Source organism: Talpa occidentalis, unplaced genomic scaffold (assembly GCF_014898055.3).
Source record: "Talpa occidentalis isolate TD23 unplaced genomic scaffold, MPIMG_talOcc4v2.1 talOcc4.7, whole genome shotgun sequence".
Classification (NCBI taxonomy): domain Eukaryota; kingdom Metazoa; phylum Chordata; class Mammalia; order Eulipotyphla; family Talpidae; genus Talpa; species Talpa occidentalis.
Window position 1 is genome coordinate 109,644,541 of NW_023605083.1, and position 24,424 is coordinate 109,668,964.

The 24,424-nt window shown below is 57.5% G+C and overlaps 1 protein-coding gene across 1 annotated transcript; it reads left to right on the top strand.

Moving 5' to 3' along the window:
* Nucleotides 1–218: 218 nt before the first annotated feature.
* Nucleotides 219–23,073, top strand: TSPOAP1 (TSPO associated protein 1). The gene is made up of 32 exons (XM_037492403.1): nucleotides 219–1,388; nucleotides 2,155–2,262; nucleotides 2,537–2,665; nucleotides 3,213–3,392; nucleotides 3,941–4,125; nucleotides 5,331–5,439; nucleotides 5,525–5,608; nucleotides 5,821–5,910; nucleotides 6,057–6,179; nucleotides 6,430–6,534; nucleotides 7,825–7,875; nucleotides 8,231–8,251; nucleotides 9,071–9,275; nucleotides 9,858–10,030; nucleotides 11,079–11,194; nucleotides 11,441–11,550; nucleotides 13,948–14,778; nucleotides 14,942–15,093; nucleotides 15,435–15,812; nucleotides 15,884–16,123; nucleotides 16,424–16,627; nucleotides 17,180–18,013; nucleotides 18,631–18,730; nucleotides 18,827–18,978; nucleotides 19,874–20,042; nucleotides 20,409–20,480; nucleotides 20,870–20,902; nucleotides 21,055–21,158; nucleotides 21,244–21,315; nucleotides 21,539–21,649; nucleotides 22,250–22,311; nucleotides 22,896–23,073. Exons 1-31 carry the CDS (start codon nucleotides 1,059–1,061, stop codon nucleotides 22,277–22,279), a joined length of 5,601 nt encoding a protein of 1,866 aa, XP_037348300.1. The 5' UTR covers nucleotides 219–1,058; the 3' UTR covers nucleotides 22,280–22,311; nucleotides 22,896–23,073.
* Nucleotides 23,074–24,424: the final 1,351 nt, after the last annotated feature.

A 24,424-nucleotide genomic window follows, 5' to 3' on the forward strand; every position in this document is an offset into this window, starting at 1 on the left:
GGCCACATGTCGGGAGCACTGGGCTGGGATCCCATGAGGAACCTGCTCTTCCCTCTGGCCCGACCCTGCCGGCTGGTCCAGCCCATCAGGCCAGCGCCATCACCATGGAAACCAGCAGCTGACTTCCTATTGGTGGGCAGGAGGGGAGGAGGAGGGGGAGGAGAGGGCTGATTCTCTCCTGCTCACCGCCCCCACCACCACCCATTCCGAGGCTCAACCCTCCTCCGTGCCAATGCCCACCACCTCAGTGCTCCGGACTGTAGGGGACCCCTGCAGTACCCAGAGCTGAGACCAGCAAAGGCAGAGACTATGAGGCAAGGAGCCCACCGACCCAGGCCTCCTTAGGAACGACCCGGCTACCCAGCAAGCAACCAAGCAGCAGCGGAGAGAGAAGCAGGAGATAAAGGACCACAGCGAACCACTGGGGAGCATCCTCTTCAGCTCCTGCAGACCCTAGGCAGCCTGAGGGATCGTGATGGATAGCTGGACTCACAGACGCTGACGGACACACAATGACACAGATGCACACAGCTGCACAACACTGAGATGCTCGGAGACAGCCAGTGACAGCATCACACACTGCCACACTGCAATACAGACACCCACACACACAGAAACAACTGGTAACTCTGAAACAGGCACAGACAGTGACACACAGCCCCCACGACCTGCCGACACACACGATTGGGGGCAGCCATCCTCCAAACACACAGACAGTGCTGACCTGCTCAGACAGACCTGGAGGAACACGCACACCCCCGCCAGGGGCTGCTGTCAGTGGCCTCTGCACACCCTCCCCACTCCCACGGGGACACCCTCACTCCTCCACACACAGCCACAGCAAACGTAGCTCACATACCCTCAGCTCCAGCTCTGGCAGCCCCTACTTCTGCAGCCTCCTTTGTGGGTGAGGAAGAACTCAGCCAATCCTGGATGGCACCCCGGTGAAGCCACGAGCTCAGAGAGGAAAGGGTCTGGCCTGGCATGACCCTCTTCAGCCCCTCTACTTGGCTGGGTGATGTCCCCTGGTCCAGGTCCTGGGGCCCCTTGGCAGTACCATGGAGCAACTGACACCCCTCCCACGGCTTGGGGACCCCAGAGCTATGGAGCCATGGGCAGTACCCATATGGCAGAATTGGACTCCAGGCCAGGGGGGAGAACCTGGAGGTGCAGCCCCAAGTATTGCTGATATTCCGGCAGTTCTGCAGGTTGGAGAACTGAAGCTTGAGGAGAGCCCAGAGCCCAAGGGAGCCGGGAGCCCTGGGCCTGTGGGGGTCATTGATCCTGAAGGAACAAAAACTGGGCTGCCCAGTTTGGGGCAGCAAGCAGAGAGCTCCGGACCTGACTGCCTGAGACTGGAGGAAGAGGTGGTGGAGGTTTTTCCTAAGGTAGGAGGTGGAGGACCGGGGTCAGCAAGGTGGTGGGGCTCCCACCCTGCCCTCCGGCTTTGGCACGATGTGCAACCCGGTTGCCCACTTTTTTTCTCTCCTGGCCTGTCTCCGTGGCTCATTCTCTGGGACTGTCTTCCCTCTTTGGGCAGGAATCACATTTTTTGTCAATTTGTCTGTCCTTCTGACTCTGCCTCTCTGTCTACATCTGGCTCTGCCCCTGTCCCCTCCACCATCTGTGAGTCGCCCTGACGGCCTCTGTTTCTCCTTCCAGAGTCTCTGTCCTTGGGGGCTGGAAGATACTGGGGTTACGTGGAGATGTAGGGTGGAATCATAGTCTGGAAGCAGATTCAGAGAAGGGGGCTCAATGCCAGGCTGAGGCAGGGAGACCAGGCTTGGGGTGGGTGTGAGCAGTCTCCTGTGAAAGATGGAGGGACCAGGGCTTGGGGGAAGGAAGGGAGCTCAGGGGCCAAGGGGAGTCTGGAGGGGTGATGATGGGAGCTAGAGCTGGCATTTTCTAGGAGGGAAAATGGGAAGAATCAGGGACTTGCAGAGAGAACCCCAGGTTGGACGGGGGGAATGTCTGTGTGGGCAGGGAGGAATAAATTGCCCTCTAGGCCTCCCTAACTCTGCCTAGGACTTGGGGGGGAGCCTTCTCATTTCCATGCCTCTTTGGACTGTGGAGGGGGGAATGCTTCCATATGGAGGGCTCTGACTAAGCCTTGCGGGGTCCTGAGGCACTGTGTCCTGTCCTTTGCCGTGCCAGGCCAAGCTGAACATGGGCTTCGAGGACAGATCCAATCTGGAGCTGCTGAGAGCCCTGGGGGAATTGCAGCAGCGCTGTGCCATCCTTAAGGAGGAAAACCAGATGCTGGTGAGCTTGGAGCCATGTCCTGGGTCTTGGTTGGAGCTGGGGGAAAGCAGATTCAAACACTCAGGTTCTTTGCCTCAGTGTCCTTCTCATGCCATGAATAACCCTCCAGCGGAGGGCTGCATGGAGGTACCAAGATTCCCAAACCCCAAAAAGTCAAACCCCTATCTAGAGTTGCCGAGGACCCCACCGTGAGCCCAGGGATCCAGCCTAAGTTAGGACGAGGATCTGTTGGGAGTGTTCCCACATGCCCCTGTTCTGGCTAACCCCTTGTCAGAGGAAGAGCAGTTTCCCCGAGACGGAGGAAAAGGTGCGGAGACTGAAGCGGAAGAACGCGGAGCTGGCCGTCATTGCCAAGCGCCTGGAGGAGAGGGCCCGGAAGTTGCAAGAGACTAACCTGAGGGTGGTGAGAATGGGAGGCTGCTGGATCATCAAGGAAAAGGGGAGGCTTGGCCGGGCCTGTGGGGCTGGGGCTTGGGAGTCATGAACGCTTAGCACCCAGAAAGCAGGAAACCAGGTGCCAAGTTGCAGGAAGAGCAAATGCTCGTCAGGCAAGGAGGTCGAAGGTTTCTGAAATTACAGGAGGGAGGGCAGGGCTGGGCTGGGAGTTCGTGAGCAGTCAGGGAGCAGGATTCTGGATTACCACGTGCTGCTGCTGGCTGCAGCCTCCCGCTGAGCTCATCTCTGGGTGCAGAGCCCATGGGGGCAGGGATAAAGACCCAGCTCTGTGGCAGCCCTCCTCCATTACTGGCACCCTTGGGACCTACACAAGGACGTGGAGTTCATCTTTCAGTGGGGTCAAGTCAGGCTGCCTAGCCCCTGAGGCTCCAGAGAGGGTGGAAGCAAGAGGCCCCAACTTTAGCTTTTCCTCCTAACCCTCCTTTGGAAGGAGCTGAGCAGTGGGAGAAGTGCCCTAGCCCTCAGATGACCATCCTTACCCCTCCTCTGGTCAGGTGAGTGCCCCGATGCCCCGTCCTGGGGCCAGCCTGGAGTTGTGCAGGAAGGCTCTGGCCCGCCAGAGAGCCAGGGACCTCAGCGAGACAGCCAGCGCCCTGCTGGCTAAGGACAAGCAGATTGCTGCCTTGCAGCGGGAGTGCAGGGAGCTGCAAGCCAGGCTCACTCTGGTCGGCAAGGTGCGATGAGGCGCTGGTCCCCCTTTCCAACTCATCCATACGCAAGGCTGCCAGCGCGGTGTCTGGGATGTGAAGGAGATGTTAATGAGATGCAAATGCACGGGAAGGTGGGGGCTGCTGGGTAGTAGGTTCCCCTGGCAACGGCCCAGGTGGGAGCGGGGAGAGGGAGCCTGAATTGAAGGGGGAGGAGCCATGAGTCCCAGACCTGGGAATTTCTATGCTCCTGGCGTGAGGCTGTATGCCAGTGGGTATGTGTGTGAATCCACACATACCTCACATTTGTGGAGCGATGTTCACGAGGCATTTAGCCCAGTGCTGGGCACGCCGTGAGTGCCAGTAAATGAGTTACTGCGAATGTCTGTACTTGGGCTAGCAGCGGCATGTGGCTGCACACGCATGCACAAATGACCAGGCCTGTATGCATGGAAGGAGGTGCACGTCTCCGTGCATGGGAGCCTCTACAGCAAGGCGGAGGGGGGGCTCTGCAGGGGGTACCGTGGGGGGGACTGGGGTAGGACCTGATGCCCCTCCCTGCCCCTCCCCCCTAGGAGGGCCCGCAGTGGCTCCACGTGCGGGACTTCGACCGCCTGCTCCGCGAGTCCCAGCGGGAGGTACTGCGGCTGCAGAGGCAGATCGCCCTGCGCAACCAGCAGGAGCCGCTCCCGCCGCCCCGGGCCCCGGGCCCCGCCGCCCGGGCCGGAGCAGAGGTGCCGGCCCCCGGGCCCCGGGAGAGGTGAGCGCCGGCGCAGGGCAGCCGCGCGGGTGTGTGCAGAGGGCTGGAAAGCGGTGGCTCCGGGGCTCCCTGCGCCAAGCTCCGAGGCCCGAAGACCGGGTGGTGGAGTGAGCGCTCCAAGTGCAGGGGCCCTTTTTGGACCCCGGAGGCGGATTCGCCTTCCGGTGCTGTCTGCGGTCCCACCTGCCGGGTAGCCGCCCCGGGGGCTTGGGGTCCGGCCCTCCGGGGCCTGTAGCCCGCGGGCCCTCCCCGCCGCCCTTGCCGCCCCTGCCGCGCAGCCAGTGGTACGGCCCGGCTGCAAATCCCTGGTTGCCCTGGCAGCCGCGCGGGGCCCAGCCGGTGCCGCCGCCTCCGCTGCTGCCGCCCTAGCGCGGGACGCCCCCTCAGCGCACCCCCGCCCGCCCCGGGGTCCTCCAGGCCCGGCCCTGCTGCCCCTGGCTGCGTTGCGCCCGCCCCCGGCTTCAGGTATGGGTCACTGCCTTGGGCGCTGGGCTCAGGCGGCGCCTGGGCTGAGGGCGAGGGACCCACTCCTGATCCCCAGGACTTGGAGGTCTGGTTCGTCTCCCCTCTGCTGGTCTGCACCTGGGTCCACCTCCTTTGAAGAAGGGTGGGACCGAGTCCTCAGGGAGGGGGTGCGTCTCCCTCAGGTTTTGCCCCTCTGCCAGGCCCAGCAAGGGAGACCTCCATCAAGACCTGTCCTCCCCCAGAGCTTGCAGAATCAATAGGAAGTGCCACAGGGTGGGTTGGGGGCAGCCAGAAGGAGGATCTGGCCAGGTTTGCACAGCTCCAGAGACACTACTCTAGCTTCTGGATGATCCAGAACCCCGAACTCTGGGAACAACTCATCCCTGGGGGCCCAGGCAGCCTCCTCCTCCTCCATCAGTCACTGAAGGACATGCAGGACAGTTATTGAGTGCAGAGCAGGGCTGATGCTGGAAGCTAAAAAGGGAAAGCTTTGGCCTGGATAAGGGACCCATCTCCCCTGGCGTGCTTGGGTCTCTGGGTCTCAAAGTGCTAGGACTGGAGGACACAGGGGTGTAAGCTCTGCATTTCCATGTCAATGGAAATGATGGGAGGGGGAAGGCAGGACCCTTTCCCCTGCACCCCCCTTTTGTGAACTGGGTTCTCTTTGCTGACTGAGATGGGTGGGGACCTCCCATAGACAGGCTGGGCTGGGGCAGGCTGCCCTGTGGCCCTATTCTCAGGTGCCAGCCCCTTGCCCCTGGGCATCTCCAGGCCACGCCCCAGGAGGATGTGGAAAGCCCACCGGTGGTCCTAGGGGAGCCAGAGAATCAGCAGAGGGTACAACAGCTGGTAAGTCCCAGGTCAAGGGCTGGAGGAGACCTGCGTGGGCAGATCTGCCTTCCCACGTGAGAAGGCCTCGGTTCTGGCCCCGCAGGAATCGGAACTCAGCAAGAAGAGGAAGAAATGTGAGAGTCTGGAGCAGGAAGCCCGGAAAAAGCAGAGGCGATGTGAGGAGCTGGTGAGTTTTCCTGGGTGTCTTTCCCAGGCAAACAGGTTGGGGGCTCCCTCTCAGCTCCTGCCCCAAGAACACACTTTCCCTCCTATCCTGCAGACCTCCTTTCTCCTGGCTGCTGCCAGTTCCAGGTTGGGGAGGAAGGCCTTGTCGGGAGCTTGGGGAGAGAAAGAATGTGGGTGCTGGGCCTCCTCTCCAGAACTCCTCTGGTTTCCCAGGAACTGCAGCTGAAAGAAGCCCAGGATGAGAATGCCCGCCTTGTGGAGGAGAATTCTCGGCTCAGTGGGAGAGCCACAGAGAAGGAACAGGTAACCCCTCTGCCCAGGAGCTGTGGAGACCCAGGCTGTCTCCTCCAGCACCCCTTTTGCCCCCCAAACTGGGCTAGAGCTCCTGGTCAGGGAGCGGATGGGACAAGACTGACACACCCAGCTCCCTGCCACACCCCCTTCTCCAGGTGGAGTGGGAGAACACTGAGTTGAGGGACCAGCTTCTGGGGGTGACACAGGAGAGGGACTCAGCCCTTCTCAAGAGCCAGGGCCTGCAGAGCAAGCTGGAGAGCCTGGAGCAAGTGCTGAAGGTGAGGGGACTGTAAGCAAGGGGAGGGCATTGGTGTCGGGCCTGGGGGTAAATGAGGCAGTAAATAACTCTTTCTGGGGCACTGGAGTCTGAGGCTCTGTCCTGGGGCTGCAGGCCCTTTCCTTCTCTGGCCTCAGTTTTCTTTTTTAATAGAGTGCACCTGGGACACATGGTGGCTGAGGCTCCCTCACCTTAGATCTTCCTTAGAACAGAGTGGGGCTCAGGCCTTGACCTGGAGTCTTGTATTTCAGCACATGCGGGAGGTGGCTCAGCGGCGGCAGCAGCTGGAGGTGGAGCATGAGCAGGCTCGGCTCAGCCTGCAGGAGAAGCAGGAGGAGGTCCGGAGGCTGCAGCAGGTGGGGGCAGAGTGCCCGGGGACATGTAGGCTGCTGGACCCCGCTTAGTCTGATGGACAGTTACTGAGCACCCAGGTGTACCAGGCCCTGTGCCAGGCACTGGAAGAGAGTGGTGGTTGAGGACCAAGTTTTGGATCCCATCAGCAAAGAAGCAGATTCATGAGTGAGATGATCCCAGACTCTGACAAGCACAGGGTAGGGATTAGGGGAAGGAGTGAACAGGATGATGTGACAGGGTGACTGGCTGGGAAGGGGTGAGGGTCCCCTTTGGAGAGGTTAGGAAGATCTCTGATACCCCAGGGGCAAGGAGCCAGCTGAAAGTACTCCAGGGGCAGAGAACTCGAGCCACTGCAGTGTGCAGTGGATAGTATAGCAGGAGTCGGTTTCAGCCCAAGTGCTACAGGCCTTTAAGATTGGAAAGAATTTGGCTATTTTGTTCTCCTAAGCAGGGGAGTATCTTGGCCTGATTGTCATTGGAGAAGAGCATGTGGCAGCACTGTGGGGGGTAGGTTGGGGGGTGGGCTTGGAAGTAGGGCAAAAGGGTGAAGGGGCTCTTGCAGCGGTTGGGGTGGGAGGTACTGACCATCTGGACGAGGGTGCAGACAATGGATGGGGACACGGACAGATGTGAAGGGTGTTTTGGGAGTAGAATTGACAAGACACACTATGGGATTCCACTTGCGTCCCGGCTCTGTCTCCCATGTGCTATGTAAACCCTGATGGGAAGTGGACTTTCTACCCCCCAGGAGGTGAGGGATGAAGGGACAACAGATTGGAGAAGTAAAGTAGGGAATCCTGAGTTCTCTTTTGCTCAATTTGGGGTGTGTGTTAAACCTTGGGTGGAGATGTCCCTAGGACATTGGGTATGAGTCTGGAGTCTTGGGGACTTGGTCTTAAGCGATACATTTTAAAGTCATCAATGTGATGAGCCATGTGACTAGATGGGGATCCCCCCACCCCCAGCTTGGGGGACAGTGTACAGTATAAAATGGGTCCAGTGTTTCCTATGGCACCCTGACATTCAGAAGGGGTAGAAGCCAGGTCAGAAAGGCTAAGAAAGAGTGTCTGGAGCGGTAGGAGGGAACCCAGGAGGGTGGCCTGAGGCATAGTTCAGGGTGGGTGTTGGGGGGGAGTCCCTTAGCCACCTTCTTTCCACGTCCCTTCTCTCTTCCTTTTCTCTCTCCTCTCCCTTCCCCACCTTTGGCCCTTCCTACCCTCTCCTTCCATCTTTCTCTACCCCACCCCCACTGCTCATCCTTCCCCTTCAGCATTTTGCCTCCTCCCCTGTAGGCCCAGGCAGAAGCCAAGAGGGAACATGAAGGGGCTGTGCAGCTGCTGGAGGTAGGGTCCCGGGAAGTGTCCTTGCTGTCATGGAAAATTTAGAGAAAGCTGGGTTGGGCAGTGTGGGGATGTGGGGTTGCAGGAAGAGTCCTTCAGTGCCCTAGGGCCTGGGAGAATCCCCTCCATCACTGGCCTGTTTCTCAGGACAGGGCACAGGTGGCAGGGGCTCAGGGTCTAGTGGCAGCAGTCTCCTGCTGCCACCCACCCCAAGCTGCCTTCACCTGTAATACCCTTCTGCTTAGGGCCTGCTCTTGAGCCCAGGTGGGTCCACTTGGGTCTCCCCTCCCCTCCCCTCTCTGAGTGTGACCCACAGGGCCAAGGTGTCTAACTCCTCTGCATTCTTTTCCTGCTGCAGTCTACCCTGGATTCCATGCAGGTACAGCTTCCTCCCCCACCTCCTCGGTGTCCCTTCCCCTCCAGGCGGATGGAGCTGTATCTCCTCCCTCAGGCCCAAGAGTTCCCAACACTTAGGTCCAACAGAGGAGGGTGTGGCTGGTAGCAGAGCTGAGAAACCCTGTGGGTTGGGATTCCTGCGGGACATAAGGGCCGTCCCCATGTCGCAGACCTGCCGCTGTGCCTGGCAGTTGCCTGGGCTTCCTCCTCTAAAACCGAGGCACTGAGCCCTCGAGGAAATCCATCACCACTCTTACTCACAACCCTCTTGGTGTTGGGGCAAGCCCCACACTGGGGACTCTCCTAAAAAGTTCGTGAGCATTGGCCCAATCCTGTCACAAAGGTGTCCTCAGTTTCCATGTGGGATCTCTCTGGGGTCCTCTCCAAAGGCCGGGATTTGAGTCACTGTCTGGGGCGGGGCGGGGGGAGGGCTAGCAGTGGAGCTGAGAAAACTCCTGAGGTGATCCTGGTGATGGGGGTGGGAGTCACTCCTTTTGGCCTAGAAAGCAACCAGAAGTAGGAAGGGCCACTGTCTGGGCATGCTGAGGGCGTGCTGTGTGTGAGGCAGGCCCTGGCCCTTCTCCAGAGGAGGGCTGGGAGTGAAGATGCTCTACAGCTGCAGAACTTCAGTCTCAACTCAGTTACTATGAAGGACAAAGGGGCAGCCGGGCCAGACGTTGGTGCCCAGGCCCATGGGCATGGCAGATGGGAATGAAGCCCAGTGTGGGACTATCTGGAGTTAGCACAGGCTACACTGGGCGGCTTTGCTGGGCCTGGTGGCTCACAGTGGGTCTTGTTCCAGGTGCGGGTTCGAGAACTTGAAGAACAGTGCCGCAGCCAAACCGAGCGCTTCAGCCTCCTGGCGCAGGAGCTCCAGGCCTTCCGCCTGCACCCCGGTCCCTTGGATCTGCTCACCTCTGCCCTGGGCTGTAGTACCCCTGGGGACCACCCACCACCCCCCTGTTGCTGCTCTACTCCCCAGCCCTGCCGGGGATCCGGCCCCAAAGGTAAGATGGACCCCAGTGATGTTAGCCTGAAATCCCCACCTGAAGTCACATAGTAAATTAGAGCCAGGCCTGGCTAGAACCGGGCTCCTATGGGAAAAAAATAAACTTGTTGGAGTGGTTGTCCTGGAGTCTGGCCTAGGCTTCTGAGGCCTTCGCTCCTTCTGAAGTAAGACCTCTGTGGCCATGGCTGGAGTTGGCACTGGTAGTCCACAGCAGGCCATATGGGGTTGTGAAGTGCTGGGAATGGGCATCGGTCAGATCTGGTGCTGTCAGCTCCACTCACGTAACAGTGACTTGAGCATGCTGTGAAGCCTCTGGCATGGCTCCCTGAGCTAGGAGACAGGAATAGTTTAGTGTACCTCAACACGTTGCTCTCATGATCCTGTCAAATAATAATGTAAATAATGTAAATAATGTAAATCACCTCCACCTCTACTTAGTAAGTCCCCCTCCCAATATTTCCCTTTTTGTAAGGAAAACCAGCTATGGAGTCTCTGACCCCATATCCTAGAGGCTCCACCCTTGGTCCCTGGTCCCTCTTCAGGCCACAGATTCCAAACCCACACACCATCTGCTCTCTAGACTTTGACCTCCCGCCTGGCTCTCCGGGTCGCTGCACCCCGAAGTCTTCTGAGCCTGCCCCAGCCACCCTTGCTGGGGTTCCTCGAAGGACAGCCAAGAAAGCAGAGTCTCTCTCCAACTCCTCTCGCTCAGAGTCTATCCACAACAGCCCCAAGTCATGCCCTACGCCTGAGGTCAGTGGTGGGGAGGCGCCAGGGGTTCTGGCTGTCTTGGGTAAGGGGAATTTCCCAGGAATTGGGTGGATTCTTTGTTGTGGGCCTTCTCCAGGGCCTGCCTGAATGAAGGCCCCATCATGGGGCCTCCCAACCCCACCCCTCTGGGGCCCAGAGAGGCCCTGGAGTCCTGGGCGGGGTGGAAGAAGACACTTTGGCGTTGGTATCCACATAATGAGGCCATGAGAGCGTCTGTGGCAGCAGCAGATGGTTGTGTGAGAAAGAGCATGGGTAGCGGGATTCAAATCCCACCTCTTACTTAGGCAAGCCACTCGCTCTTTCTGGGCTTGTTTCCTTTCTGGATTTTGGAGCTAATAAAATCTGCCTTATAAGGCTGTTGTGAAGATTATGTGATAAAACATAAGGAAAGTGCTCTGGGACACATAGTGGATGGTTAACCATGGCAGCTATCATGATTACCAAATTTCTGGGTGTCACAACTCCTCACATCACCTCACCCCTCTCTACTTCCCAACCCCCAGAAAGTGGCGGCGGCCAGTCAGCAGCTCTGCTCTCCAAGAACCAGCCCCAGGCCTGTACTGCCCCCTTGTGGGATAGAATGGTGGTACTGTGGTGGAGGCGTTGCCGGCTACCCGCTTAGGCCCCTGCTCACAGGAACTCCTCAGCCTCTTCTGTCTCCTTGCTGCCAGCTCTTTACACTTGAACCCTTTGATGCATTTTTGCCTGGAGGAGATAGACTGCCACTGGCTGCCCACTACGCTAGTGAATTGGCACATTTCTGAGGGAAAGTGGTCTTACTTGCTGACTGGTACAATAGAGGCCAGAACTGGGGGAGGGATCCAGGTTACCCCAACTTCCCCTACCCAGGGCATCTGGGCTCTGCCAGAACCTGCTGGCTTAGGTGCCAATTTAGAAAACACCTGGGCCTCATGGGCTTGCTTTACTTGCTTGAAGCTGTAAGTCCTCCTTTGGCCAAGACTGGAAACCTCCTGCTTTGCCATTGGTCCTGGGTCCTGGAGAGGAACTGGCCCTTTCTCTTTGCCTCCAGGTGGACACAGCCAGCGAGGTGGAGGAACTGGAGGTGGACAGTGTCTCCCTGCTTCCCGCTGCTTCGGAGGGCAGCCAGGGAGGAGCCAGGATTCAGGTCTTCCTAGCACGCTATAGGTGAGCCCCATACCCTTGCTTCTATCTCCAGCATTTGGGGTGCATGGGCAGAAATGGAGGGTAGGGCATAGGAATCCCACTTGGACATATAGGGATGCCCACCTAATCTAATTGGGCTAGGGGGCGCTCAGTGAGTATTCTACTTGGCTGTAAGTGGATAATAGGTCCTAATAAATATCTAATGCAGACCAGAGAGGGAGGTGGGATGTAAGTCTCTGTCCTCCTCCCCTGCGCCTCCCCCAACAGCTACAACCCCTTCGAGGGCCCCAATGAGAATCCAGAGGCAGAGCTTCCACTCACTGCCGGCGAGTACATCTACATCTATGGCAACATGGATGAGGATGGCTTTTTTGAAGGTAGGAAGGTAGCAGGCTCATTCCCCTGCTTTTAAGATCCTCTTCCCTACCCATCTTTCCCTCTCCATAGCATGCTTAGCCCACCCAGACTTTTCAGACTCAGCTTCAAGGCCTACAGAGACTTGGCAGCCCCTGGGAAAAGGGAAGACAGGTATCTGCTTGGGTCCGCCCCGAGCAGGCAGTACAGGACCTACCACTGTCCACATGGTGGACAGAGTGTCACAGTGAATTATGCCTGATCTCACCTTGTGCTGGCAGCTAGGCCATGGCGGTGTTTACTCTAGTGCTGAGAGGTCAGACATGTAGCATAGAGCTGATGCTGGACTCCAGGCAGAGAGGAGGAGGAATCAGAGCCCAGGAAAGGGTGTTAGTAAGGGGTTAGCAGTTGTGGGGGTTTGGGAGGGCCATGGGCTAAGGGAAGTTGGGAGAAGGCTCATTACTAACATTGGGCAATAGGGTGGGACCTGCAGAAGAAATGGTGTTGGGAGACACCCTAGGCTGGCCCTGGTTGAGGACCAGACTGTATCCTTCAGCAGCAGGGAAGCTGGCACTGTGTGGAGACTGGCATGAGGTATAGACAGGGCAGGGAGAGAGCTGTAACTAGAGATTTAGGACAGGCTAGATCTTGGTCTGTATCACCCAAAGCTTTGGGTCTGTGAGGCCAGGCATTCCCTGGACCCTATGTCTGTTATTTGAGTTGCTGCTGGGAATAATGGAAAACAGCTTTAAATAGCTACCAGAAAACCAAGTTATTGTTGATAATTATTATTATTATTATTATTATTATTTTAATAAAAAAGACAAAACCAAACCCTACACCTTTTCTTTTGGAGGGGGGCCGCAAAAATATGAGTATCAACTAACATCAGTTTACTAGAATTTGACTGTACAGTATGGGTTAGATTTATAGGCATGCAGACAACTGAGTGGAGTATGCTTTATTCCTCATCAAACTTTAGCTAAAAAACTAGCTCACACTACCTCAAGTGGCACCTGGACTGTTCTCTGGGTGGTTGGGAACTTCGGGAACATGTACCTGACTGCAGCCCAGGCCCCGGTGCCAGCCATGCAGAACTGTGGGTTCATTTAGAGTGAAGTCTCCTGCCTGTGATGCCTCACTCCTCAGTGACAGTGCTTGTGTCAGTTTCCTGGGATGCCCTGGCAAATGGCCACCACCTGGGTGGCTTAAAACAACAGAAATGCACCCTCTCACAGCTCAGAAGGCCAGAAGTCTAAAACCAAGATCTTAGCAACATCACTCTCCCAGAGGCCTAGGGTACCATTCCTTGTCCCTTTCAGCCTCTGGGGGTTCCAGCTATGCCTTGGCTAGTGGCCACCTCACTGGGATTTCTGCATCTGCAGTCATATGGCCTCCTCTTCCTCTTTCAGTGCCCGTCCTGTGCTCTCTTATAAGGGTACTTGTCAGTGGATTTTAGGACCTACCCAGATAATCCAGGATGATCTCACCTCAAGCTCCTTAACTTAATTATTTCTGCAAACACTTTTTCCAAATAGGGTCACATTCACAGGATACAGGCTTTATGCTTGAGGACACCCACATATTGGGTGGGGTTTTACCCTTCAAGCCACTACAGTGCTTTTATCATCAAGTTGATCGAAAGTCCTTGTAGTTTCTTCAAGTTTCCTTCCTTTTTTTTTTTTTTTTAAAGATTTATTTATTTATGCATACAAGAGCTGGGGTACAAGCCAGAGGTGTAGAGAGGTGAGAGGATTCACCAGAGACAGAGCGGGGAGCAGAACAGACAGACTGACTGAAATACACTGCTGAGGGGAGCAGCGGGCGAGACAGGAAAGGTCTGCTGAACCATGAATGTGTGTTAGTTCCTGGCTGGGGATCGAACTCAGGCCGCAATGGCTGGTGAAAGCTTGATAGCTATGAAATTTTAACCCCTGTGCCACCAGGGAGTCCCCTTCCCAGAATTTTAATATGAAAGTTCTCCAACAGCAAAATTAGCTAATTGTACAATGAACACATATATTTACCACCTAGAATCAACAATTATTAATATTGTGTCATACTCATTTCATGCAGATGTAGGTGAAAAAAGAAAAGCAACTTCAAAGCTGTAGACATCTTGACATTTGACCAAACATACTTCCACATGCATCCCCTTAGACTCTGCACAGTGTCTTATGCCCTGCCAGCTTTAGCATTCCCTGGACCTTGCTAGAAATGTAGACTCTCAGTCGCACCCACATCTGACTGAATTACAGTCTGGATTTTAACAAACCTCCAGGTGACTCATATACTGACAGTTAAATGTTGACTTGAATCAATGTTTAAGATCGTCCATTAACCATTGCTAAAATGCTTTTATTGGACCTTTTTTTTCTCTGCCTCCTCTCTCTTTCCCTTCCCTGCTCTCCCTCTGCCAGGGGAGCTCATGGATGGCCGAAGGGGCCTGGTCCCTTCCAATTTTGTAGAGCGTGTGTCTGACGACGACCTCCTGACCTCCCTCCCTCCGGAGCTGGCTGATTTATCCCATAGCTCAGGCCCCGAACTCAGTTTCCTGAGCGGAGGTGGGGGTGGCAGTAGTAGCGGGGGCCAGAGCAGTGGGGGCCGCAGCCAGCCCAGGCTGGAGGATGAGGCTGCAGGGGATGAGCTCAGTCTGAGCCCTGCACCTGAGGGCCTGGGCGAGACCCTTGCCGTGCCTTACCCCCGCCGCCTGGCTGTCCTCAAGCAGCTGGCCCACAGCGTGGTGCTGGCCTGGGAACCTCCTCCTGAGCGAGCAGAGCTGCAAGGGTACCATATCTGCGTGAATGGGGAACTGCATCAGGCTCTGGGGCCCGGGGCGCCCCCCAAGGCTGTGCTGGAGAACTTGGACCTGCGGGCCGGGCACCTCCATGTTTCTGTGCAGGCTCTGACTAGCCGGGGCAGCTCTGACCCTCTGCGCTGTTGCCTGGCAGTGGGTGCCCAGGCTGGACTTGTCCCTAGTCACTTACGGGTCCACCGGCTGACAGCCACATCTGCTGAGATCACCTGGGTGCCCGGCAATAGCAACTTGACCCATGCCATCTACCTCAATGGGGAAGAGTGCCCCCCTGCTCACCCTAGCACCTACTGGGCCACTTTCTGCCACCTGCGGCCTGGTACACTCTATCAGGCCCGAGTGGAGGCTCAGCTCCCACCTCGAGGATCCTGGGAACCAGGCTGGGAGAGGCCAGAGCAGCGGGCTGCCACCCTGCAGTTCACCACACTCCCAGCAGGTATGCAGCTTTGCATGTTGACTGTAACAGCGGGAGGCCAGGCTGTGGGTGTCTGCAGTGGGGAGGCCATTGCAACTGGCACTTTCAGGGAAATGGTAACTTGGGCTGATGTCGCTGGTGGGGAGTGCTCTGCGCTACTGGGTCTGTGTCTCCTTCCTCCCAGGCCCCCCTGATGCCCCGCTGGATGTGCAGATTGAACCGGGGCCTTCCCCTGGAATCTTGATCATCAGCTGGCTCCCAGTAACCATTGATGCTGCTGGCACCTCCAATGGTGTCCGGGTCACAGGCTATGCCATCTATGCTGATGGACAGAAGGTATGGCTTGGGAACTCTGGCTACCTGTGCCCTGGGACCCGGATGTTGGTCCCTCCTTGCCTTGCTCAGAAGCCTAGTCTCCCCAACCTGGCACAGAGATGGCCAGCCCCTGGCATCTGGCATTCTGTAGCAGACTGGCTAAGAGCAGGGGTTTTGTAGTAGATGCCTGGGATTCAAAAACCACGGCAGCTCTGCAGTTATGTAGCCAGGAGGATGAAACAAGACAAGTCATGCCAAGGGCATAGCAGAGTGCCATTGATATGAGCCATTGTTGTCCTTATGTCCTGCCGTCTAGCCATCTCCACCTTTCTTTCCCATCCTGTGCTCCCTCCACCCCGCAGATCATGGAGGTGGCGTCACCCACAGCAGGCAGCGTGCTGGTGGAGGTGTCCCAGCTGCAGCTGCTGCAGGTGTGCAGCGAGGTGGCTGTGCGTACCATGTCACCCCATGGCGAGTCGGCTGATTCCATCCCGGCTCCTGTTGCCCCAGCCCTGACTGCAGCCTGCCTGCCAGCCAGGGTCTCCTGTCCCTCACCACGACCAGGTCTGGAGGCCCGACTACCCCCTGTTCCAGACTCCTCAGGGTCTGGAGACCCCAACTCTTTCCTCGGGTGCCCTGACTCCCAAGGAACTCGAGGGCCCCCAGGAGGCCCCCCAGCAAGCCTTCCCAGAGAGACGCTGAAAGGATCCCAAGAGGAGCCTCCAGCACCCTGCTCCCAGGTACCATGGCTGGGGAGAGGGGGAGCAGTGGAGGCTGGGAGAAGGGCTTTCCTCATCGACTCCCATTCCAGGGGGAGGTCCGGCCAGCTGTGCTGGGTGCCTCAGAGGACAGGAGGGCCAGTGAGTCAACCCTGGGGGACAGGGTTCCTGCCACTGCCACTTCCTCACTGGCCAAGGAGGAGGCTGAGTGGACAGAAGGAGAGGCTCACCAGGCACCCTGCTCCACCCAGGGAGCATTGGCCCAGAGTGGGCTCTGCGCTGAGACCTGCCACGGAGGAGATATGGGGTCTGGGCCGAGGCCCAGGACTGAGGTACAGGATTGGGGACACACTGTGCCACCTCAAAGAATCTGAACCTTCCTCCTGCCAGTCCAAATCTGCGTTCCCTTTTGCTGTCCTTTTCTCTGCTCTGGCTGTTTGTCACTTTATCTTTTCAGATTCCTTTTCGTCTCCCATCCTTCTCCCTTACAACCACCCCCTGACCCACCACCCCCATGTTGTGCGTACCCTTTGAGGGCATGACCTTCTCTCCCTCTGCCAAGGGGCCTCTTTTATTCTGCCTGTGGCTGACCCTGCTAGAGGCCGCCCTTTCTCCTGTCCTTCATCTTGCAGAGGGAGGACACAGCAGAGCTCGGGGGTCGTCTGTCGAACTCCCTTGTGGATCATGGTCGCAATTCAGATCTGTCAGACATCCAGGAGGAAGAGGAGGAGGAGGCAGAGGAGGAGGAAGAGGAGGAGAGGGAGGAGCTGGATTCCAGGACTTGCTCTTTCCAGAAGCAGGTCGCTGGCAACAGCATCAGGGAGGATGGGGCCAAGGTACCGGGGTGTGGAGGGGCTGCGGGCCCTAGACCTCGGGTTCCAGGGGCCTCTACCCCGTGTGTCAGCAGCTGCTCCGGCCACCACAGAGTGCCAGCAACATTCTAGGTGTGGCCTGGGCCCTATCCTAAGCAGCAGACAGGAAGTGGTTCAGGATTGGCCTCTACCCTCCTGGGAAGAGAGGGAGGAAGAGGAGCTCTTCCTGCACCGTCTTCCACTCCAGCCCCCCAGATGCAGCCATCTGAGTCCTTTTGTAGGGGGCTTCTGGGAGGGGGTAGGGAGATCTCTGCTACTTCAGGCATGACTCTCTCCCTCATGCTGCTGCCCCCCAGGGGCCCAAATGTCTGTGCAGCCTGTTCCCTAATTCTTCCTCTAGCCCTACCTTGAACATGCTGTGTGGCTTTGGGTTGTCCCTTTCTCTCTGGTCTTCCTCTTGGAGGAAGTTGAGGGAGGGCTATGGGGTTGCTTGCAACCCCTGCCCTCATTTGAGGGTAAAGATCATAGTTCTCTCCTCTTCCCATGGACCTCTCTTTCCTGCTGCTCCCCACCCAGCCCCAGACTGACTCCTTCTGTGAGACTGACAGCGACGAGGAGATCTTGGAGCAGATACTGGAGCTGCCCCTCCAGCAGTTCTGCAGCAAGAAGCTCTTTAGCATCCCCGAGGAAGAGGAGGACGAGGAAGAGGATGAGGAGAAGCCTGGGGCAGGCTGCTCTTCCAGAGACCCTGGCCAGCCTGAGTCTGCGGCGCTGGGGTTGGGCTGTGACAGCAGTCAGCCTCCAGGACCTGGCCCGTGTCCCTTGTCTCCTGAGCCCTGCGGGGTGGGGGACTGCCTGGAGGACATGCCTGGACTAGTTGGTGGAAGCAGCCGGTGGAGAGGAAGTGGCTCCCCTGAGAAGCCCCCAAACCGCAGGCGGTCCCCAGATCCCCGTGAACACTGCAGCCGACTTCTCAGCAATGGAGGGCCCCAGGCCTCTGGACGACCGGGCCCCACATGGGAGAGGGGTGGCTCTCCCGTGGGCGAGGGCACCAGGGGTGGACCAGAGGCTAGTGGGAGAGGGCGCCCACCCCCTTCCCGGAGATGCCCCCGTGGCCGGGCCCCAGAATCTGGTCTGGCCAGCTGCCTCTCCCCCAAGTGTTTGGAAATCAGCATTGAATATGATTCTGAGGACGAGCAGGAGGCAGGCGGCGGGGGCATCAGCATCAGCGGCAACTCCTATCCCGGAGATGGGGAGGCCTGGGGCACAGCCCCCCTAGGAAGGCCCAGGGGGCCTGTGAAGGCCAATTCAGGCCCTGGCCCCTACCCATGCCTCCCGGCCTGGGACAAAGGGGAGCCAGAACAGAGAGCCCGAAGTACGACTGGCAGAGCCAAGGAGCCACCCTCCTGGGTCCGTGCCTACTCCCCACCCTGGGCAGCCCCCTGCCTGCTGCCACCTCGCCTGGTGGTTCTGCTTGCTGCCCACCAGCTGCTCCCATTCCACGCTGCTGCCGCCTCCATCAGCAGAGGTGGGGCTGGGCCTCGCCTGCCTCCTCCCACCCGCATTCCACTGCTTTGCTGCTTCTGCCAGTCGGAACTGGGATGCACAATATTCTGTTATCATAGTCGCCGGGTGCCCTCCAGGCGGGTGGCCCTTTCCTCCACTAGCTAGTCACACCTTCAGGACCCTGACTCTGCTGTCCGGCCTCTCCCGCACCTGACGCTGAGAAGAGGCCCTGCTCTCACATGCTCTGAGATCTAGCCTTAGTCCCTCCCACTGCACTCACCTATTGGGGTGCCTGGAATTGGGGCCTCCCCTCCCACGCCTTCTCCCCTCTGGGGTCGGGTCTGACACCTCCAGCGAAGTTGGGTCAAGGCTCCAGGAGAAGAATGTTGTGTCCCTGCTCTGCTGTGCTGCTTACGCTAATGGGGGCAGAGCTGGGGGAGCGCACGGGTTCCTGTCCCTGCCTAGGCACACGCCGGAGGGATGGTGTGTCACTGCTGCCATCTGTTGCCTTCTCTTTGCAGGCAACAGAGACTGGGGAGCCCAGAGGGCAGGACAGCTCTGGGCGGAGGGGCTCTCTGAGGAAAGGGGGCCGGGCACCCAGACCCAGCACCACCCAGCTTGGTGAGGCCTGTGGGGACTGGGCTAGGCCGAGGCAGCCTTTCCTAACCCCTTGGCCAGAGCTTATTGTCACTGCTTTCTCCTTAACTCTCTCTGCAGTTCCTCTGAGGAACCCTCCAGAAGTACTGGCTTCCCAGGACCTGCCTGTCAGGTTCTTTGTGGCTCTGTTTGACTATGACCCTGTGTCGATGTCGCCCAACCCGGATGCAGGGGAAGAGGAGCTCCCTTTCCGGGAAGGCCAGATCCTGAAGGTGGCTGCCTCACCCTCTGGTCCTCCCTCCTCCCCACTTTCCTGCACTGGGGGTGGCGTAGTCATGCACGGGTGAGAACACAGCTTCTAGACCCAGATGGCCTGGGACTGGATCCTGACCCTGCCCTTCCAGCTGTGTAACCTTGAGTAGATTAACTCCTCCAAGCCTCTGTTTCCTCACTGGTAAAATGGAGACAGTGTTGGTGTTTGCCTCTCGTGGTGGTTTGAGGATGAAATGACTCCATACACAGAGTGCTTGCACTTCCCGGCACATGGTCGGCATGATTTAATAGCTGCGCTGTTAGCATCACCACTTTTATTCTACCTTCAAGTGTTCAGTGAAATCTTTTTTTTTAAAAAAAGATTTATTTATTTATGCATACAAGACTGGGGTAAAAGCCAGAGGTGTGTGTGGGGGGGGTGAGAGGATTCACTAGAGACAGAGTGGGGAGCAGAACAGGCAGATTGGCTGAAATATACTCCTGAGGGGAGCAGCGGGTGAAATGGGAGAGGTCTGCTGTGCCATGTGGGTAGCTCCCTGGCCGGGGATGGAACTCGTGCTGCAGTGGCTGCAGATAGCTACATAGGCTGCATCTTAACCCCTTGTGCTACCAAGGAGGCCCCAGTAAAGTCTTTTTGCTGTTGCCCTGAGATTAAGGTGATCTGGTCTGGGGTGGGCTGAAGCAATGGATGCGCAGTCAGGGGGTGATGATATGGAAAGAGCTATTATCTCTCATCCCTCTGATTCTGATTCTTATTCTTATTCTTGGTTCTTTCCTTCTATTCCCTATTCTGTTTCCTGTTGCCTTGCATATGCAAGCGCGGTGCTGCCAGGCTTGGGACCAGGGGCACAGGTGCTGCTAAACTGGCCTTCTGAGACTGGTCTTTGCCGCCAGGTGTTTGGGGACAAGGATGCTGACGGCTTCTACCGGGGCGAAGGTGGGGGCCGGATAGGCTACATCCCCTGCAACATGGTCACCGAGGTGGCTGTGGACAGTCCTGCAAGAAAACAGCAGCTGGCCCAGTGGGGATATTTGTCTCCGGATGTTCTTGTTGAGGGCTCAGGTATGACCCGCTCGTGTTCCTCACCCGCCTCTGGCCACCCCCGCTCCCACTCAGCCTGTTCCTGGATTATCTGTATGCCTGAGTGGCCTGGGTACTTCACTTGTCACCTCCACAGCAGAATTGCTGGGGCCTCACAGACAAAGGCCGGGGGGCTTAGCTTGCTATATTGAGTGGGCAGAGGGTCTCTGCTGCCGAGGGGATGGGCCTTGTGTTTTGGGTCCTGGAGGTCAGGGATGGGGGAGGAATGTGCTTTAAAAAGTTGAGTGCCAGAACCCCGGTGCCCCCCTGAGAGGAGACTCCAGTTACTGGCCTACCCCTTCCCCTGCCTCAGTTTCTCTCTTGCATCTGCTTGCCTTCTTGGATCAGGGAATAGTTCCTCTGTGTACTCCACAGCCCGAACATCTGGGCCTCCCCCCAAGCCCCGCCGCTCCAAGAAAGGTGGGTAAGATCCCATGCACCCTCGGGGGCCTGTGAGGATGAGTGGGGTGGAGGTGGCACTCTGGGGAGATGCATGTGGGGTTTGAGCAGGTTAAGGGAGTCAGGGCAGACCTTCACCCATATCCACCCTACCAGTGGGAGCTTCGTTCTTTTCGGGTGGCGAGTGGTTGGCCAGGACTTGTGTTCCCAAATGCAAATTCTGGAAGCAAGTCCTGGGTCCTTTCTGGGCCTTAATTCACTACCAAACCCAGAAGGGCTGGGCTGGTAGGCTTCTTGAACCTCCTTCTCCTGCTTCCCTGTGTGAGGGTGAGCATCCTGCCTGCCGTGCGCCACCCCTGCCTGGGATACGGAGGGGAGAGGACTAGCTCACATACTCATTCTCCCCACAGCTGAGTTGGAAGGCCCTGCCCAGCACTGTGCAGGTGAGGGACTGACCTGGGCAGGGAGATGGGGTGGGACAGCCTCTCTGGTCTTTCTCCAAGGCTACAACCAATAGGGAGGTGGTGACTAGGCCAGCAGTGTGTGGTGGGGGGTAGTCTAGAGAGTCCTGAGTCTTCTCCCCTTCCCCCTGCAGGCACCCCTCAGCTGGTCTCTGCTGCCAGCTTGAAAAGTCCCCATTCCATGGTGGCTGCATTTGACTACAACCCCCGGGAGAGCTCCCCCAATATGGATGTGGAGGTAAGGTCCCTCAGAGAGAGCCCAGAGAAGGGGGGCGCTGGCAGGGCCTCCCTGGGCCTAACTCCGTGTCTCAATCTCTCTACAGGCAGAGCTCCCCTTCCGGGCAGGGGATGTCATCACTGTGTTCGGGGGCATGGATGATGACGGTTTCTACTATGTGAGGACATTGGGGTGGGGAATGTGCTGGGCCCCACTTCACCAGCCCTTTCAGTGAGAGGAGGGGGGTGAGCAAGGGTTCCTGATGGGAGCCTGGAGGAATGGGCCAGGTCACTCCCACGACACTGATGTCAACCCAGCGGTTCTCTCAGAGGCTTCAGGATCAGGGGACTCGGGATGAGGCTTTTTTCTTGGTCTCAGTCTCACCAGCATTTCCTCTCCAGGGAGAACTGAATGGACAGAGGGGCCTGGTTCCATCCAATTTCCTCGAAGGCCCTGGACCTGAGACGAGTGGCTCAGACAGGGATCCTGGGACACCGCAGACAGAGCGTCAGGTCAGTGAGGGGCTGGGCTCCCAGCTGGGCATTTGCTGGTGTGGTGCTGGGGCCAGGACAGTGTTGGGGAGGGGAGCAGCCAGTGATGCTCCAGGTGGGCACTGTGGCCAGGGGAGCCACTGTTACCACCAGAGGGAGCCAGGCAGGGCCAGCTCCTGCCCAGCGGGTGTCCCTCTCTACAGAGGGGGATGGCTGCCACCTTCGTCCCCAGCCCGTCTGACCCTGCTGCCCACCCCCTGGGGTTGATGCTGGTGAGGGTGCCCTGTGGATGAATAGTCATAGCCCCAGTTTCAGGGACTCTCCCACCCTGCTGGATACCCCCATCTCTTGGAGGCTTTTAAAGCCAGTGGCCCAGCAAGGCCCAGCTTTCTGGGTTCTCCTTGGGGGTGGAGTACAATGAAGCTCCAGCCTCACTGGGTAGGGAGAGGATGAAGAGGCCAGGTTCCAACTGGAAAGCCGTGGGCTTTCATCTGCAGTAGTTCCAAAGGCAAAGGCTGTGCCAAGCGGGACCAGCCCCTGTGACCCGGGTGACCTGGTGACGGGGTGAGAGCATGTGGGTCTGTCCATAACCCTCTCCTCTCTTTGTTCCCTGTTCTTCAGAGAACGAGGAGGAGAAGAGTCCAGTGCTAGATGGAGATAGATATATGTAGAGAGAGCAACATGTAAGTGGGGCTGGCCCCCTATGTCCATGTGACCTCCATCCTCACATTACCACAATCAGCACACCTTTGTTGCTAATACTGCAGCTCACCTGGTTTTTTCCACTTTCTTTCAGAGAATGGGGAGGGAAACTTGTCAGATTTGGGTCTAGGGTCACCTCCTCTCTTGCCTTTGGGCAGTGCCAGCTGTCATAGGAGCACATATCATCTTAGTATATCATGTCCTTGTTTGCTGACTCTTTATATTCTATAGCACGTGCGGCTTATAGAATATTACATGACATCCACATTATAATACATCCATGTATTATGATACTATATGATGATGGTATGATAATATGATTATTATTGGTGGCAGAAAGATGACACTGTGTGCCACCAGTAATAATGGTCTCCGCACTCTTGTCCTTTGCATCCTGACCTCTAAGGGACCAGATGCATGATTTTACTTCCAATGCTCAGTTTTCTTTGCTGGGTGGGGTGGTCAATAAAATGGGGAATGAAACAGCTGGGGTCCTTAGGTAAGTCGAAGCCATTTGTCTCAAGGACTCTGAGACACCCCACCCCCCCACCATTTATTTTCCCAGCAATCCCTCCTGAAATGTTGTAGAAGAAGTCTTCGGAGGGGTGGGGAAGGCCTGGGCCTCCCCAGCTCCCTGTCAGCTTTTAGATCATCAGGATACTGGGTGTGGGGCCACAGACTAGCCTCTGGTCTGGGCTTGGTAGCTGGGTCTAACCAGGAGACCATCAAGCTCTGGTGGTAAGCAGGGGTTTGAGGGAGGCAGGGGATGGGGGGGCAGGGACTTATAGGCTGGCAAAAACTGACTGGGCTGTGCCACATGGGAAGTGATGATGGGGGTGTGGGAGGTTTATCCAACCTCCCGTGTTTAGGCCACTAACAGCACTGACCAGGTGGGCCTGTGGCAGAGGGAGTGGCTCAAGATGGTGAATGGATCTAAGTGGAGATCCAGTAAGGGAGAAAATGCCAAAGGAGGATGGGGCAGCCTCCAAGAGCTAGTGGGGGACGTGAGTGATGCCCAACTGTGAGTCCCCTTGGCCCCAAGCTCCCTCAGCCCTCTCAGAGGTCCCTCAGGGGAGAGTCCCAGTTTCCTCCCCGGTGCTTGAACCTGGCTCCATCCCTGAAGGCCCTGGGCACCACATCTACTGGGAGGGACAGGCTACGAGGTGGTGTGGGGACTTCCTCTCCTGGTGGCCCTGGGTCTTGTTCTGCCTTCTCTGGGAGCCTGTGACATGGGGGCTCTGGGGCACCATCCAAAGGTCAGTCTGAGCACACTTAAGCTCTGTCAGCCTTGCTCAAGTGAGAAGAAGCAGAACTGTGACTCCTAGCTCAGCGGTCCCTCAGCATCTTCATACCCAATGGCCTCCGTGCTCTGTGTGCAGGGTGGTGGACTCTGATTTTCCATGGGGGTTCTGTGACATGGGGAGCTAAAGGCACCTGAGGTTGCAGAGCAAAGGAATCCAGGTGGGACAAGGAGCTGGACCCTGACCTTGCCCTGTTCTCTCATATTCCAGGACTGGGCTAGCACAACACAAGCGCCCCTGGCACCCCCAGGCTGGCCCTGTACCTCTGGCCCTGGCAACTTCCCCAGGGTTGAACTGGGGGGTCCACAGGGCACAAGAGAGAAGGTGCGAGGTCTCCTCTCCAAGGGGAAGCAGCTCCTCAGGAAGTTGAGCTCTGGGAAGAAGGAGTGACACGGTGGCTCATCTCGCAGGCAGAAGTGGCCCCTGAGGCCTAGATCCCTCTCCTGTTGGGAAGGCCCTGGACTCTTCCGAGTTAACACTGTGGCACTGGGATGGGAATCAGAGACTCAGCGAAGGTCACATCTAGATGCATCTATAAGATGAATCCTCTGGATGGGCACCTTCCCCTTTCAGAAGGAGAAGCTGAAGCCCAGAGTAGGGCAGTCACTCGGCCGTGGTCGCTGAGTACCTCAGTCACAGAGCTGGGACTGGGCCCAGGACTCGTGACTCCCAGTCCTCTTACCTATGTCTAGTTCCCCACACTGTGCTAGTCCATTCTCTGGCCCTCCCCACTCCCAGATTGGGGGGTCCTGGAAGGACAAAGGGGCTTCTTCCCTTTTATGGCACTGGCTAT